The 17,150-nt window shown below is 58.1% G+C and overlaps 1 protein-coding gene across 1 annotated transcript in view; it reads right to left on the minus strand.

Annotated features, from left to right (window-relative positions):
- Nucleotides 1-17,150, minus strand: part of COL13A1 (collagen type XIII alpha 1 chain) — a 79,948-nt gene that overhangs the window by 41,668 nt on the left and 21,130 nt on the right. Inside the window, exons 8-14 of the mRNA XM_045783254.2 lie at nt 16,885-16,911; nt 16,761-16,787; nt 15,910-15,936; nt 14,026-14,082; nt 9,168-9,275; nt 7,029-7,055; nt 6,183-6,218 (exon numbers count right to left, since the gene is read on the minus strand). Of these exons, the coding sequence (XP_045639210.2) occupies nt 6,183-6,218; nt 7,029-7,055; nt 9,168-9,275; nt 14,026-14,082; nt 15,910-15,936; nt 16,761-16,787; nt 16,885-16,911 (309 nt within the window). The remainder of the gene's footprint in view (nt 1-6,182; nt 6,219-7,028; nt 7,056-9,167; nt 9,276-14,025; nt 14,083-15,909; nt 15,937-16,760; nt 16,788-16,884; nt 16,912-17,150) is intronic.

The following is a 17,150-nucleotide window of genomic DNA, read 5'->3' on the forward strand; positions in this document are numbered from 1 at the left end:
GGCTGACCTTCGCCCTTTCCCTGCCCTCTGGGTCAAGTCTCTTAATTCTACAGATGACCCAGGCTCTCTTGATCCCATCTCAGGCCTCCCTCACTCCCACCCCTCTGTCGGGCAGGAAGCAGGGGTGCCCCCGGCTGACCCCACCCCGCAGGCTCATTCCACTCTCATCAGGCTGGGCTTACCCCAGCCTGACCTCTGCCCTGGGAACCGGCCCAGTCTGACACCAGGAAGCACTGATGCTTGGATCTGTGAGGTGAGACAGGGCTGAGTCACTGTCAAGGACTTCAGAGTGGCTGTGGACAAGGGCACCTGACTGCAGGGAGTGAGAACAGGGTTTCTGACAGCTATTGCCAAAAGGCGGACCACGACTTCTGTTCGCACAGTTTTCCCCCTTGGTGTGTCTTTGTGAGGGTCCCTTGTCCCATTTCCCTTCTTAACAGTGTTCTTGTTTAGAAAGTTGAAGTTTGGAATTGTGCTGAATTTAGATTCAATAACTTGCGAGTGTCTTCATCTTAAGTACAGAGGGAATTCTCATACTCTGTCCAAGTCCGAGGTCCCCAATTTATCCCCTCTATCTTTGCCTTCCCTCATCCTCCCAGTAGGACCTCAGGAGCTCCCCCAGTGGCTCCTAGAGACCCCATCTGCACCACTCAGCAGCGGGAGAGGTGGGCACTCTGTGCCTGCCCAGGGACACAGTGCATGGACGCTGGAGGCCACGGGGAACCAGGCCAGCAACCCCCAGGCCAGGACATCCCACCACCGAGGAGCCCGGCTCTTTAACCAAGAGGCTGCCAAGAACCCATGCCTGATTGCTGGCCAGGAAGGGGTAGATTCCAGTCACTGTGGCTAAGAAAGCTCTGGGGGAGCACAGGTGGGTAGAGAGGGGGCTGCCTCAAATGACCTCGAAGGCCCGTCTTAGCCCTGACTTTTACGATGCCACTGAGTCTCCAGCGGGCCTGGCACAGAGCGTCTTGCAGCATCAGCAGGTTTTCTATTCCGGTCCTGGCTTCCAGGTGGAGGGACCCCTTGTTTACTGAGACAGGATGAAAGCCAGCTCCTTGGAGCACAAAATGGCCACGCTCCTGTCCTGTGGGAGTGGCCTCTTAATTGGTGATTTACTATTTGTTGAATAAGCAGGGCAGGGACTTGGCAAGAAGACATAGTCTGGAGGGAGGTGGGGGGCTTTAAGGTCAGCTCCCCAGCCAAGCAGAGGTCAGGCCTGAGGAGTGTGGGGAGATGAATGGACCTCCCTCGTGGGAAGCTCCCGCGGCAGCCCAGCGCCATGGGGAGGGCCCGGGGTGAAGCTGCTCCCCACACAGACTCTTTGTTCTCTGCAGGGAAGAGGAAGGCCTGTCTGAGAGCCGGGTGTAGAGGGCTCTGTGTGTGTGTGTGGAGGGGGGAGGCCAGCAGGCGGCTCAGGCCTTGGGCCTGGACCAGGGCCCTTTTCTGGGCTGGGAAAGCCGGGTGAGGTGGGCTAATGTCTCTTTTTGCCCTAAAGGGTTCCTAGGCCTCCCTTCCAGGAAAAGGCAGCTCGTTTCCTCCTTCACTGCCCCAGCCAGCTCCAGACAGGGGAGGACTGGAACCAGGGAGATGCCAGGTCCTCTGGTAATTAGGGCCGGCAGGAAGTAATCTGGGGAATTACCGGGGTCAGGCGCCCCATCGAAGGCCAGGGCTTTGGAAGGGCGGCTGGCTTGTAATCTCGATTTGAGATCGGTTGATTTTGTAGTTAGCTCCAAAAAGAAAAGTCAGCTCTAATTAATCTGTGGGCTTTGGAGTGTGGGAGAAACAGGGCCCAGAGAGCACAAGCTGGGGGCTGGAGGCCGGCGGGGTGAGACTCTCAGCCCCCACGAGGCCTCAGTTAGGAGGCCCATGTCTCAGATCCCTGCTCTGCTTTATTTTAAATGGTCTGGATGTCCCCAGTGGGATTTCATGGCTTTGAAAGAAAGTGCTGTCCCCACCCCAGGAGGCTCCTGTGTCTACGGCTTCTCTCTGCATGGAGTGCTCTGCTGTGTGTGAATGCCGCATGAGGCCTGGGGTTCCTCAGGCCCTCTGAGAGCCAGAGGGGTCCAGGGGGGTCTCAGGAAGAGCGGTGGTGCGGGCCTGAGACAAGCCGCCTTTTCTTGCCTTTAATGGAAATCCCAGGACCATGCTAAGTCCTTGGGGGAATCATTTGGGGGATCGGTGCCCATGGACAAAGCTGTCCGCTTCCTGGGTTCTTTGACTGAAACACATCAAGGACCCTAAGGTCGGCTCGCAGAGAGCCTAGGAAGCTCAGAGAAAGGCCCGGATCCAGCCTCAGCCTTTTCTCTCAGGAAGGAAATCAGCCCAGCCCCCATCTTCTTTCCTTCCAGGGGAGGAGGGCCTACTGGAAATCAGAAGTCGTGGCACCTGCCCCCTCTCCCAGCTCATAGGGCCCAGGTAATAAAGTCATTCAGGGCAAGGATTTGGGGTAAGACAGAACTGGTTTTACTACTTCCTGGCTGTGGACCTTCCGGGACTCTCCTCTGGGGGCCTCAGTTTGCTCATCTGTAAATTAGGGCTAAGACTAAAGCCTTCCTGTCGGGGTTGTTCTCAGGATTCGGTACTCTGATGCAGGCACAGTGGCACGTCCGCAGCTGGCCCGTTGGAAAGGCCAGCAGGCAGCTGTAATAACGCTGGCTGCCATTCCCCAGCCGCCTGTCCACCCACGTGGCTCCCTGTTCGGACTGGCAGAGCCGAGTGATCGTGCCCTTTTGTGGAAGGATTGAGGAGGGGCGAGAAGGACCGGCATGGCCATAGGGTGGGGAGCCAACCTGGGCTGGGTGGGCAAGCTTCTGCTCCTCTCACCCTCACCCCAGTGCCCTAGACATCTGACCTTAGGGCCCATCTGACCTTCTCCCCACGGCCTCTAGAAGGCCTAAGTGCCGTCAGAAGCCACTCTGGCACATCTTGCCTCCTCTGGTCTGGAAACACACAGCCGCTGGCCTGCGGGAACAGACTGTGTGCTTTAGTCATGGTCCTTCACGAGAACCCCAAGGCTTACCCCCAGACCGCCCGTGCGTCAATGCTCCCCCGCTGCCGAGTCAGACGGACCGACGTGCTTACAGATAAGCTCTCACCAGGTTTTGTGATCCACAGACAGTCTGACAATACCCATCAATCCCCTTGAAAGAGAGCCAAGGTTGTAATGTTTTAAACACACTTTGCATCTTACAATGTATTTAAAGTAGATGGGTGGACCGGATCATAAATTTGGATCAAATTAGTACCACATGGGTGCGCAACCCTGTGCTCAGGGTCTAGGCAGAAGGGCTGGTCCCCAGCAGGGCGGGGAGCAGCACAGGGCCTGCTGGCCACACTGGGCTTTGATCCGAAGGCGCTAGAGGGGAAGCCTGCCCTGCTGGCCTGGCTGGCCTTTGAGAGGATGCCAGGCTGGGTCCAGCTGCCTGGGGGTGACAGCGGTGGTGATGATGGACGGAACTAATCATTAGCAAACTCTGCAGGCCAAGAAACGTCTTTGCTAAGAGTTCAATTCCACCCTTGCTGAAAGAAAGGCCTCCCTGCATGTGTATCAAGTCCCCAGGACAGGACAAAGAAGCAGACGTGGAGGGTCTGTCCCATGGGCTCCCCTTACACCCCAAACACAGGGGCATTCCCATGCTCTGTCCCAGCTGGGTGTTCTCATCCACCAGCGCTTGCTCGTTCCTCCCTGGGTGGTGGGGTGGGGGCAAACACATCTTCCCAGCTGCTAGCTCCCCCCCTACCAACCATGCCTCATTCTAAGCTGAGAGAGGAGAGAGAAAAAGAGAGAACTGATGGACAAAGAAGGAGCTTGGGAGATAAGTCTCCATATCCCAGAGAAGGCACGGGGAGGAGGGCAGTTAGCTCAGCCTAGGCTGAGACCCTCTGAGGAAGCACTCACTTCTGTGCCCGGACAAGAAGACCGGCCTCTGGGCTTGGATTCCAGTTCCAGCATGGTCCTTCACCAGCTCTAAAACCTTGGGCAAAGCAGTAACTTCTCTGAATTTCTCATCTGTACCAGGGCGGGGCGGGGGGGATAATGAGCTCTAACAGGCCACGGTAAGGACCAGGTGGGATGCGGACAGAGTGAACTTTGGCTGAGCCGGACGCGGGAAGTTCTGCTGCATCTGTCCCTGGGCATTGGTGTCTTTACCTCAGAGCTCTGACGGGAAGCAAACTTCTGCCTGGAGATAGTGGTCACTGGCTCCACAGTGGGGCTGGGACCGTGGGACAGGACCCTGTAGCCCCTGAGAGTCACCTGACGCCACAGTCTTCAGCGGAGGCCTCTCCATCCTCTGGACAACAGACCCCCAGGCTCCTTTCTGGCTGAGCCATATTTCCAGTTGGCCCGTGCGTGCAGATGCCCGCCACGGGACGGCTGCCAGCCACTGGCATCACTACGACCCCGGGGGAGCGTCTGGTCGCCTGCACTGCACCAGGCGGTAGTAAGTCTTGCGGGTCTGCGCCCGTGGATGGAAGCAACCACAGTGGCTATAATTCCCACTTCCTGACACCATACAAACTTCTCAGTTTATGCAGAACTAATTAAAGGTCTCTTAGGTCTTGCCATTTCACCCCCCAAGCACCCATAAAACAATGTGGTGACGGCAGCCGCCCGATTATAGAGTGCGAGGAATGTTCTTCTCCAGAGCAATCTGTCCCTTTCCCACTTCCCTCCCCCTTCTTGTCCTCCTTTTCCCTCCTGCCTCCTTTCTTCTCCTGGAGCCAGGGTCCGGGCTCCGGAGGGCTGCGCGGGGCTCCGGGCAGCGGGTGGTGCCACGGGAAGGACCCAGGCCTGGGCTTGAGTTCCTGCTCTGCCCTTCATGAGCCATGAGACGTTGCGCAAGCCTCACGTTCCTCATTTGTTAAATAGGAGAACAGTAGCAGCCTCACGGGGTGGTCACGCAGGACGGCCTGGGCACACGGTAGGCACTTAGTAAGTGGGCACTACTGTGAGGATTATGTTTATGCTATTATTGTTACTGTAATGACCACCTCTGGGCCTTTGCTCAAATTGTTTCCCTGTCTAAAATGCCATGTCCCTTCAGATTTGCTCGTTGAAGGACCACAGTGGTGGGTTAAATATAGCCATGAATGCTTTGCTATTCCTCCCACAAGAAGTGGAGGCAGAGTCCCCTCCCCTCGCCCCACCGAAGCCTCATGACTTGGCCATGTGACTTGCTTTGACCAAAAGGACCTCAGAAAGTGTGATGGCCATGAACGCTTTGGAAAAGCTCTCATGCACTCAGACTTGGCAGGTCTGAACACTGTGCTGGGCCTACCAAGCTGTAAGAAAAGCTGTATGGCCTACCGGGGGCCGAGAGGCCGTGGCGGGGAGAACAGAACCCCCAGCCCACGGCCTGCACCGGCCACCCAGCATGTGGATGAGACGTCTTGGCCTCTTTGGCCTCTCCATCCATCATCTGATGCAACTGCAGGAGTGAGCCCAGAGGACAGCAGCAGGACTCCCAGATGGCCCATCCACAGAAGCAGAACGAGAGATAAATCATCCTTTTAAAGCCAGGAGGTTTGGGATGGTTTGTTACACAGCTGTAGATTACTGATACACCCACGCACTCACCAGCTCGCAGGTTGTCTTCTCCCAGAAGACTTTCCAAACCCCTCCCAACCTGGAATTCACCTCTCTACCCCCCACCACCCATATTCACACAACACTCTGTGATGATAGCGTAGCCCAATCTGCCTTCACCAGGGTTATTCGTACAGGAATCTTTCTGTCTCTCTAGACTGCGAGTTGCCAGAAAGCAGGGAGGGGACCCCGCAACCCCATAGCCCCCACCGTGCTCAGCATGGAGCTCTGCCCAGGGTGGGCCCTGGTAATCTGCTCCCATTTACCAGGCCCTCAAGGAGCCAGTGAGAACCTGGCCTGCCTTGGTACAGACACAGGGACCCAGGCTGGCAGTAGGAGACCCACCTGGGTCTGAGGTCGGGCTGGGCCACTGATGGCCTGAGGTCCTGCCCCTCTGAGCCTCCTCCTCCCTCAAGTGGAGACACAAACTCCTGCCCAGCCGACCTCAGAAATATGAGGCTCATGCTGGACAAGTGTGTGTGCAAACATGCATGTGTGCACGTGACTGAGTCCTGCCCCTGGGGAGCTGTGCTGGAGCCCTACTTGGGTTACCACTGGGGGGGTTGCGTCCTTCCCTCCCCTTCCCCCTTACCTTCCGGCCGTGGTAGCCCTGGATTCCTGGGTCTCCCTGGGGGAACAACGAGAAGACCATTAGCGGGATTTTCCCAAATGCCCCATTTTGGCTTGCGCTCTTGTCCTCACATTGCCACGCCTCTTCTCAACGACTGCAAATCCTCCTGAGCTCCAGCCCTCCCGGGAACAATAGCTCTGCTTCCTCTGAGGCCAACAGTCTCCTCTCTTCAGAACAAGCCCCACCCTGCAGAGGCGGGGGCGTGGTGGCAAGGGTCCCCCTGGCAGGGGCCCAGAAGACCTGGATTTGGGTTGTGATTCCACCCCGACTCGGCCGAACCTAGACAAGTCACCTGCCCCTGGGGCTCTCAGCCTCCACGTGCGTAAAAAAAGCTTGGGCAGGGTCAATATTGCAAATTCTGGCCCCCAGAGCCCCAGGGTCCCCCGCTTCAGAGGGAGAGTCAGTTTGACACAGCGGGCTTCCAAAATGAAGTCTCCCAAGAGACCAGATGATCCCGGAGGTCCCTTCCAGTTCTGACTCCGTACGAATCCCTCTCTTACTGGGATGGTGTGACAGTGCCCTGGGCATCAACCTGGAGTCTCCAGCCAGACTCTAAGCTCCTCGGGGGGTGGAAGCACAGCCTCCACACTGGGCACAGCACCCGCTGTGCTGGGCACACAGGTGCAGTCTCTGTGGGGGCCAAGCAGTTCCCAAGAGGTGGGTGACACTTTGAAGTGAGCCAGGAGTGACCTGTCTCTCGCGGAAGTCACTCTCAGCTCCTCGCTCAGTAGCCTGCAGCGCTGCCTTCCCTTCCTCCCGCAGACCGCTGTCCCACCCATGCAGCGCCTCCCCCGGACGGACCCTCACCTTCGGTCCAGGAGGCCCGGGTAAGCCCTGTGGAAGCAAGAGCAGGGTGAGTGGAGATGGAGTCTGCTGGCCGACCATGCAGGTCGGCGTGTTGACGGCAGGGGCTGGGGGCGGAGGAGTGCTCGAGGAGCTCTCATGAGCTCTGGAGGTCCTAGAGAACAGTTCTAGAGGATCCTGGAACGGTGCCTGAAACCTGTGGAGGGCACGTGGGGACAACAGGCTCACAGCTCCCTTTGGAGCCAATGTGGGCGCCATGGGCATCTCCGCTGTGCTCACCCACTGGAAAATAGGTCAGTGGCAGCCTGTTAAAATGACAGTGTGGTTTGGTCCATGTCTGCACCCACCCACCCACCTCCTAATTGGGACCCCTCCCTGGGACGCCGACCTTGCCCAGCAGAGCCTTGGTTTTGCCTTGGACCCTGCCAGGCTTTGGGGGAGCCTTCTGTCTCCTTCGGCCCAGGGGGCTGTGACCACAGCCCTCGGCCATAGGGAGGTGGTGTGGGCCCCGGGCCTGTGGGAGCCGAGGGAGAGGCAGGGCAGCCCGGCTCCACTGTGGTCTGGGGCCGAGGTTTGGGCAGCACCCACGGGCTGGAGAAAAGCAAGATGCCCAAGTCTGGTCTGTTTCCATGGGTTTCAAAACACGCTTCTTGGTTTTTTTTTTTTCCTTTATACACAACCTAACAAAGAAAACCACCTGGCTTGGGTTCAGTAAGTGGGAGCCCAACACGTTTGGGGGGTAGTGGTCAGTAAAGAAGTGGATTTTGAGGGGTTTTTTTTGGGGGGGTTCTCTCTGCTTGGTTTGGTTTAATTCCCTAAATTTCACTTCCTTTCAGGTTTTCCGTGTTCCCATCTACAAACCCACGGAAGTGAGACTAATCTTCCTCCCCTGGGTCCCAAAACACAGAAATATTGAAAATCCATTGTGGAGGTCAAGTTGGGCAGGTTTTCTCACTGAGCTGAGCTACCAAGCTGGGTGCCCTGGGTGCCCAGAGCCGCTGCCTGGCCTGGAGGGACCCTACACTTAGAGCAGCTGCGGGGCCCAGGTGTGAGGCCCGGCGAGCTGGAAGGCGGCCGTACTCCATGAGCGACCAGGACGAGTGGCAGGGACACCGCTGACTAGGCATTCCACATCTGGGCATCTTTTGCAGCGAGAGCATCAGAGACGCACACACATTTATGTTCAGGATCTACAGCACAGAAGGGAACTTTTCACTCCGAAATAGGCCCAGCAGCCCGAAAATCCACATCACGGGAAACTCCGGCCCAAAGACAGGGTGCAGTTTATGGTGTGAAGTGAAAAACATAACGGGACACAAACTGTGACGTTACTCAGAACGTGACCAACGTGGAAAATGTTTACGAGCGGACAAGTCTAAGGGGAAAAACAGCAGGACCCTCCAAAATGGGAATGATGGGGAGCTCTGGGTATGGCAAAATAGACAATTTAAAACGTTTTCTTTGTCCGTGTTCCAAATTTTTCACAAATGCCTGTATGACGTCTTTGTCATAAGAAAGAAAATCAGGTTTTTTTTTTTTTCCAACCACGTGAAAGAAACATTATTAAACAGACTTTGTCCTTAACCGTGTCCCTTCAGTAACATAGGACATTCGTCTTGGCTCTAAGACGGGAGAACCCGTTTTCGGCAAAGAAGTCCAGGGGCCTGCCCCGCTGCTCTGTTGCACTAAATAGGTTGAGAGAGCGGGGTCTTGGCTAGGGCTTGGAAAGGGGGGCTTGATGCACCTTGGGCTTGACCTACTCCTGCCTGAGTGTGGTCTTGCCTGGAGGGGGGTGCCTGTTGGCTCCCTAGGCCCACAGCATGACCTAGCAATCCCACCTCTGGGAATCTAAAGCAGCGAAAGGGGCAGCCTCTTAGCAGTTCCTCCCCGGAAGGCAAGGACTGCTGTTGCAGCCTGGGCCCAGCAGCTGGGTTTTCACAACCAGAGTGCAGCAGGTGAGCGTGGCAGGGATGGGCAGTTTCTCGCAGGAGCCACCCACGTCCAGGGGCCTTGCCAAAGTGTTTCCGCCCATTCAGTGGGGACCCAGGCTCTCGTCAGTGATGTAAGGTTTGGATGCTTCCAGAGAATTCTTGGGACAAATCTTGGGAGGGGAGGTGGTAGAGAGAAGATGGAGATACTTACAGGTGGCCCCATGGGCCCTGGCAGTCCCGGGGGCCCCAGAGGTCCGCTCGGTCCAGGGGGGCCTGGTGGCCCCGGCGGGCCTTGGATACCGGCCTGGCCCTGTTCACCCTGATGTTGGTAGAAACAAGAGTTAGAGGGAGAGGCCCAGGGCTGGGGAGCGGCTCCCGCCCTAGTGTCATGCACCCGGTGAAGGCCCCGCCGTGGGTGCTGGTGGGCAGGCGGTGTGGCGTGATCGTGATGATGCTGTGGTGGTGACGGCATGCAGGGACCAGTGGCAGCAAGGAGATGGCCAAGACATTAGGCCCCCAAGAGGGGGGTCCAGAGCGGACCTGCCGCACCAGCAGCTGGCCCCAGAGCAAGAGCCCTGCTGGGGACAGAGACAGAGGCTTGAGTGAGATGACCCTGCCCGACCCGCTCAGATGTGCGGGGGCCCGCCCAGGTGGTCCTCAGCCTGGCCTGCCTCGGCCCCTCCCTCCTTGTGGCTGTCACATCCTCTGTCTATGCTGGGCCTCCCAGGCATCGAATGACAACAGCAGCTCCTTGTTTCTGCTGTCTGGTTCTTTGGCCCCGAGTGTCAAAGGGGGTAATTAGGTCCCCCAGAGGCCACAGAAGTGGGCAAGAGATTTTGTGTAAAACATATGGACTGGGGGCTTCTGATGTCACACTGGGAGCCCTGGCCCTTGAGGCCCACGTTTCCGAGGGCAGTCACATCCTTCAGGCGTGGCCCGGGTTCCCCAGGTGCCTCAGTCTCCTCTCCCCATCCCTTCCGTGTGCGGCCTGCTTCTGTCACTTCTGTCGCCTGTGCCTGGCCTCAGAAGACAGTTGAGTCTGCAGCCCTGGGCTTGGTTGAGTGCTGACACTGTAAAGTGCTGTATGCCTGCATGGGTCTGGATTAGCGTGCTTCTGCCCCGCCCCCACTCCTCAGTCAGCTGCTCTGAGCCCAGCCCTCGTCACCCACCGTGCCTGTGTCCAGGACCAGCCGAGGGCCCAGGGAGCTAGGGGTGGCATCGTGTTCCTTCAGGAGGAGGAGAAAGCCTGGTCCATGTGACCCATATCATGGGGCCAGGGGCCAACCAGGGTCATCCTAGATCTAGACCGAGGGCCCAGGGAGCTAGGGGTGGCATCGTGTTCCTTCAGGAGGAGGAGAAAGCCTGGTCCATGTGACCCATATCATGGGGCCAGGGGCCAACCAGGGTCATCCTAGATCTAGACCGAAGCTGTCATGTTATTTTCTAAGTGAGCTCTCCAGGGACCATTTGGGGTCAACTCCTATGAGAAGGGGCCCATCCCTGCAGACAAACTTAAGCAGGACAGCCTGGAAGGGGTGCGAGCTCCAGGTGGGGATGCTGGGGCACACGGGCGGCTGGAGCTGCAGGCCGGCCAGCCTTCTCAGTGCGCTCTCAGCAACCCTCTGTGACAGGGACAGGGGGCTGAGGATTCCTGCTGCAGCCCCATAGGAGGAAAAGATAAGTAGAAACAGGGGGTGATAACCTCAGAGCGAGAACTGTGCGATTCTAGCAGCTCCTGCCGGAACCTCGCTGGCCTGGGACATCCTCGCACAGATGGCACCCAGCACGGTCACGCTGGGGCCCAGGCTTCATCCTGCTGTACCCTCCGAAAAGCCACTCAAGGGCACACAGTGTCCATGGCGGAGGGGGCCGGGGCAGAAATGGGTCACGAGCCCCATTCCCCAGAAGAGAAAACAGGCTCAGAGAAGTTGAGCTCCCTGACCGAGGTCACGTGGAGAATTCCGTGGGGAGCCAGGACCCAAACTGGAACTCCAGACTGTTCTTATTCATTCCAAATGAGCCCCCAGAAAAAACTGCTCACTGTCCAACTTTCTGCGCTTTGGAAATGACCTCCAACACCATCTGCTAAGTACATCATATTTCATATAGTTTCCTCTTTCAGCAAATGTTAGACCCAATGTTTAAGCATCTTACAGAGCCTGTAAAATCAACATTGGTTTATTGATAGGAAATGGGCAAGCCTTTTTGCGTCCCATGACGGCCGGCAGCAGAAAAACCCTATTCTCCAGGCAGACTCTGCGGCAGGCAGAGTAGGGGCCCTACGCTTCCCTCTCTACTTTGGAAACCTAGGGCAGCACAGAAAGTTCTGGCTCACCCACACCTTGCTCTTGAAAAGGGAAGCAGTAACGCGCATGGGCCTGGATGGAATCCCGGGCACCCTCTCAGTTTCTTCCTCTGTAAGGTGGGCACGATGACGACGGCCCCTGCACCGCCGGATGGCTGGTGCGGCATTACACCAGACAACCCATGTGGCATTCTTACCGCGGCACCTGGAGCCCAGCAAGGCTGAGCAAACAGCACCTAAGGCAGCTGAGGCCAGGAGGTGGCTCCTGGGGGCCGAGGCGAACGGCCGGTCTGAGAGCAAGGACAGCTCTTCTGGAGTGGGGTGCGACACAGGTAGGGGCGGGTGACGGGGGGCGGGGGGCTGGTGCTTCTCTGAGCTGCCGGGGCCCCCTGAAGAGCCGTGCTTGGAGTAAGCGTCGGGAGCACATGGAGGCTCTCGAGGATTTGGCGGCCATAATGGGATATGCAGGCTCGGGGAGCACACGCATCACGTGTCCCTCCGTATTTTTAGCTGTTAATTGGAGTAATTCTTCAGCCTCGTTCAATCAGGTGCCTGAACTATTGGCCTCTCGGCTCCTGACTCCTGAGTGGGGCCAGATGGTGGCTGGGGGCCCCACTGTCTGCTTTCGGAGAGCGTTTCAGAGCCCCGCCCCTTCTGGCATCCCTGCGGCCTAGGGGGTGACCCCTGCACAGCGTAAGGAGGGCTGGGGGCCTATGCAGCCGCCGTGGGCCACCGGGCCTAGAATCCAGCTGCAATGCCTATGCCTGGATCCCTGGCTCTGTGGTCTTTGTAACCTGGTCCTATCCCAGCCTCCTTGGGTTCATAAGGCAGGAAGAAGGAAGCAGTTGCTCGCAATGATTACACCTGTTGGTTGTGGGCTCCATTCCCTCTGCAAATTCCCTCACTCCTCAAACTCAGATTACAAACCATCAAGTGCTAAGCAATCCTTTTCTAAATATAAAGGGGTGGGTCCAACCAAGAGAGCCACGAATGTGGGGTCTGAAGACCTGGTTGCCAGCTTCCCATTCTGCCTCTCACTGTTCGTGTGACCTTGGGCACAAATTCACTTGAATTTGTGCACTGAAACAATCCCAAGCGCTTCGCACACACAGTCACCCTATGCAGTAGGAATTCTTAATGCCCTCATTTTACAAATGAAAAAGCAGAGGCACAGAGAGGTCAAGCAATTTGCCCCCAATCCCACAGCTCATAGGAGTCCGAGCAGCTGCGTGCTCTACAATCTGCTGGGTGTGTGACCTCGGGCAACGGCCTCACGTCTCTGAACCTCCATTCCTCATCTGTGAACTAAGCACGATCGTGCCCTAGTCTGAAAACGGTGGAGAGGGTGGAATGAAATCAGGCCTGTCACACACACAGCACAGTGGCCAGCACCCCGCAGCGGCTGTCACTGCCGGCTGCTCCGAGGACTGTGCCGTGTTGGTGGGTCTCCCGGGCTCGGGGGTCGTGTATTTCCACATCTATGACATTCACCGGTCCGGTTTTGCCTAATTGACTTGAACCGAAGTAGAGTGAGGGTCTGCCTTTGTCTACAGTCCCAGCTGGCCCTTCGGGGCCCGGAGACCTGCCAAGCCCCTGGGGACGCCGCACGTGGTCTGGACAAAGGGAAGGTGTCTACCTGGAAGGTCCGTCTTTTTATGACTGGGGGCGGAGCCAGTCGTACTGAATTGAGGAGAGGCAGCAGCTGAGGAGAAAGATGAGTTGGAAGGCCAGAGGGCAAAGGCCAAAGATCGCAGATGTTCAGAAGGATGCCGAATGTCGCCAGGAAGGCAGGGTGGCCAAGTGGGAGGGGAGGAGAGGAAGAGAGAAGAGTGATTAGCAGGCATGAGGCACAGGGAGGGAAGGTGTGGATGGCGCCCTCTCGCGGCTGGAGGGGCGCAGCGCCGAGCTTGCCCTAGGACAGCACACCCTCCCCGAAGGAGGAGTGGCCCTTGGGGTGTCGGCCAGCAGCACCCCCTGACTGGGAGAGTGGCCTCCTGACACACGGCCCACCATTGCACTGCCGGCCCTGCCTGTCCCTGGCCGTGGATGGGGGCTGCTGGCCCGACGGCCGCAGATGTCGAGAACCTGGGCGGGAGCCACGGGACCAGCTAAATGGGTACTTGAAGCCAGGCTGGTGTGTGGCAAACTCTGGGTTCTTCTTTTGGTTGAACGAGAAAGGCTAGCGTCAGCAAATCTGGGGAGGATGGTCAAGGGCAGTGCCAAGTCGGGCTCCCGGGACTGAACCGGCCGAGGGTGTGGCTGGTGTGGGCATAAGCTAAGTGCTACTGAGGTCTCCCCCTGGGGCGGGTGCGTTTGGAAAATAAAGGCTGGGCAAGGATGTCTCCAGCATGTTCAACCACTTTTGGAGGGGAGGCAATGTTCAATCACATTATCTAATGTGATTTTCATTTCTGGAAATTCTCATTGCTTCTAGTCTCTACCAATGGAAGCTGAGTGCCCCACGGCTTTAGGAAGTGGTTAGAGCCCATGTGACAACAAAGTTGGTGTATAATTGACCTCTTGTTTTTAAAAGCATTTTAACTCACACAAGCCCCCTGGGATGAGTGTTAAGAACAGGGGGGCCCTGGGCTAAGAACTGGGAGCCCAACTGGCCTTTCTAGGTCCCTGCTGCCTCTAGGGGCACGGCTGCCCCGAGAGCCCCGCCACCTCCCACTGTGGGGCCCGGGGATGTGCAATGTTGGGCTCTGCGTACAGGGACTCTCTCAGCAGAGAGGGGCCCAGAGACCTTCCAGAATCCACAAACCTTCAGGGTAATGATCTGGTTGGAGCGCAGAGCCGATAGAGTGCTGCTTAGGTGCTCCTGGCATGGGAGGGGCCAAGGTGGCAGAGACAGGGCAACCGGGGCATGAGTGCTGGAGCCCACAGACACCAGCTGCCCTGTCCCAGGGAACCCCGTCCCCCCCACTCCCCACCCCTTCTCTCCCTCCCTCCCTGGGATGCTGCAGGCTAGAGCAGAGGCAGGGACCTGCCTCGATCTCCCATTATCCTGGGGGCCTGGGGGCCTGGCACCCCTGCTGTTCCTGTAGATCCCTCGGAAAACCAACAGACCCCGCTCCCTAGATGCCTCCTGCTTTCCTACCCACTTTTGGATCAACCGGGGGCTGCCCGCTGCCTTGCCCTATCCAACAGCTGAGCACCCAAATCTGCTTTCACCCCTGCCGGACTCATTCCCTACACTGCCATGGCCATAGCTTTGCTGCACTCCGTGGCCAAGGGGTTTCTGGAGCCTTCTATCACTTCTCTCTCTCTCTTCTTGTGTTGAATCATGGGGCAGAGAGCCCTCCCCCACCCCCACACATTCGCTAAGGTCCGACGATGACACCCTGCCAATGTGTCTGCTCTTCTGTTGTCTTTGTGCCGGGGGATGCTGTCTTTCTTTCGGGTAACATAACAATCCTGTGAGCCCATCGTTTCAAATCAACACAGCTGACCTTCTATTATTGTATCAGGATCAGGCCGGCCGGAACACCAGGGCCCCTGCGTCCCGGAGCACATGCCGCTGACGGGCTCTGTCTGCACTGCTACCGGCCGGCGCCTCCTGCCCGGGGCCCAGCCCCGCTTTGGCCTCAACCTCTACCCCAGCTGCTCATGGCGAAGACCCCTTGCAGCCTCTCCCTGGCCCGGGAACCCAGGGCTCAGAGTCTGAGTGGCCGGGCACCGCTAGCAAGGCCTTCTGCTGGCCTTCTGGAGCCACGTTGGCTCTGAGCCTGACTTGCGCTTGTCTTCACCTCCTCGGTCTCCTTGCCTGATGAGAACGGCAGCCGGGGAAGCCACACGGTGTGTGCTTCAGGGCACAATGAGGCCCGCGGCACAAGGACACTAGGGTCTGAGAGCGACATGTTTCTGATCCCAGCTCACGGGAGCTCTCACTGGAGGGCCCACGTCTTTGCCCGCCCTGTCCCAAGAACGACCCCTGGCTCCTGGTGCCCAGTTTGCAGCTTCCTAACAGGACTGCTGCAGGCTTTGGGCTCTATATCCAGGGGCAAAGCAAGGCAAAGGAAGGAGCTGCGGCCTGGGGCCACTGGGAGACCATCGCAGCTCAGAAATCCCCACCCTGTTTTGGAGAAGGCCTCCTCTAGTCCTAAGACTTTATCCTTGAATCGATACAGCCGGCCCCCGGTCATCTCCCACCATGAGGTCTGGGTCATCTGCAACAGTGACTAACCCAAAAGTCCCTCTGATTCAGCTGGAGCAGGTGGCCAGACACGCACACCCGGTCAGACACACACACACACACACACACACACACACACACACACACACACTCACACAAGCTGCCCGGCCTTACAGAGAAGGCGATGGGCAGAGGGGACGCAGGGCCAGAGACGGGAGTTCCAGACACACACACGCCCGAAGGCTTGCAGGCCGGCCCAGGGCAAACACACAGAGACACCACGGGTGGGCGAACATGGGTGCTGGAGACCAGCTCCGCACGAGCACGCTACGACCACCCGGCCCGCTCCCGGGGGGGCCAACCCCCCCCCACGGTCGCTGCTCTGGCTGCTGAGTGCAGAGAGGGCTGTACGCTTCTGTTCCCCAAACTCTGTGGGTGCTGGGGGCCCCATGTAGATGAGGCTGAGCTGGGGGCTGTGCCCCAGGGATGGATCAGTTTTAGGGGTTCACTTACCCGATGTGGGTACTCTCCGCACTGACCCTGGGGAAGGGAGGGAAAAAGAGGGCATTAGGCACTCTGGGGAAATTGTGTCTGAGGGGCATCCTCAGGGCTTGTGGACGTACCACACGTACTCCCCACCCAGCAGCCCTGCGCTGGTCCTGGACTAAACTCTCTGAGGCAGAACTAACTCCCTCCCTTGGCCCTGGCTGGCAGCAGAGAAGAAATCCTGGAGGCCTGCCTGGACACGACCCCATGGAACGTAGGGCAGGATTCTGCTGCCATATCCCACTTGCCATGACCACAGTCAAGAGTTACGCTCCATGCCTGGCTGGAGGTAGCTTCTAGAAGGTCTACCCTTTGGGTGGGCCCACTGAATGACCCTGAGCAGGAGTCCCTAGATGGGAACTGCAGACACGGAGGCGGGCTGTGCGCAACGGGGCCCTCGCGGACACCTTCTCTGAGGTGGGGGTGCCAGGTTCCTGTACTGTTGGCCCAGGGCCAGCCCGGAAGAGCCTCCCTCAGATACGTAAGGAAATGGAGAACGTGCAAAGCCAGGAAGGGAGCCAGGCCAGTGGTTTACAAAGAGACACCTCAAAATCTTAGAGGCTCACGGCGGGGCTCCGGAAGCACCCGGGGGTGCAGGCGGGAGGGGCAGAGAAGGGGTCTGTGGTGGGTCAGACTCCTGGTCACCCTTCCTCCAGAGCACCCTGCCTCTCCCCACTCATCCACCGCCGCACCACGGGGGATGCCCCAGCTCTGCGGATAAACGCGAACATTTGAAAATAACCGCTCTGGACGGCTTTCTACCTTTAGGGAGGCTGTTTCCTGTGATGAAAATTCTAGAAAACCTCCATCAGGCTTACCTTTTCTCCTTTTTGTCCTTGAGGTCCCTATGAAGAGACAGAAACGGCAGAGTTAGAAAGTGAAGCTAAGGCCGCAGGGGCCCGAAGCCTCCCTGCTGGGGAACGCGAGGGCGAGGGTACCAACCGGCTGTCCTCGGGGACCCGTCAGGCCCTGTGGGAGGAAACACACACAGGTCAGTGGGTGCACCGAGGCCGGGCAAGGTCAGAGATGCGGGCCCGCGTGGGGACCGTGCTGGGACTGGATCGTGCCAGGAGCTAGGGCTAGTGCACGGAGCCCTGAAGGCTGGGCTCCATCACCCATGGCCCGGTCCTCCTGCGCCCGAGATGTTCTGGGTGGTGTGGCCTGTACAGCCAGTCTCAGCTTCCTCCTCCATCAGTGGGTGTCACCAG

The sequence above is a fragment of the Ursus americanus genome, chromosome 6, assembly GCF_024610735.1.
Source record: "Ursus americanus isolate L20-20 chromosome 6, mUrsAme1.1.p, whole genome shotgun sequence".
Taxonomy (NCBI): domain Eukaryota; kingdom Metazoa; phylum Chordata; class Mammalia; order Carnivora; family Ursidae; genus Ursus; species Ursus americanus.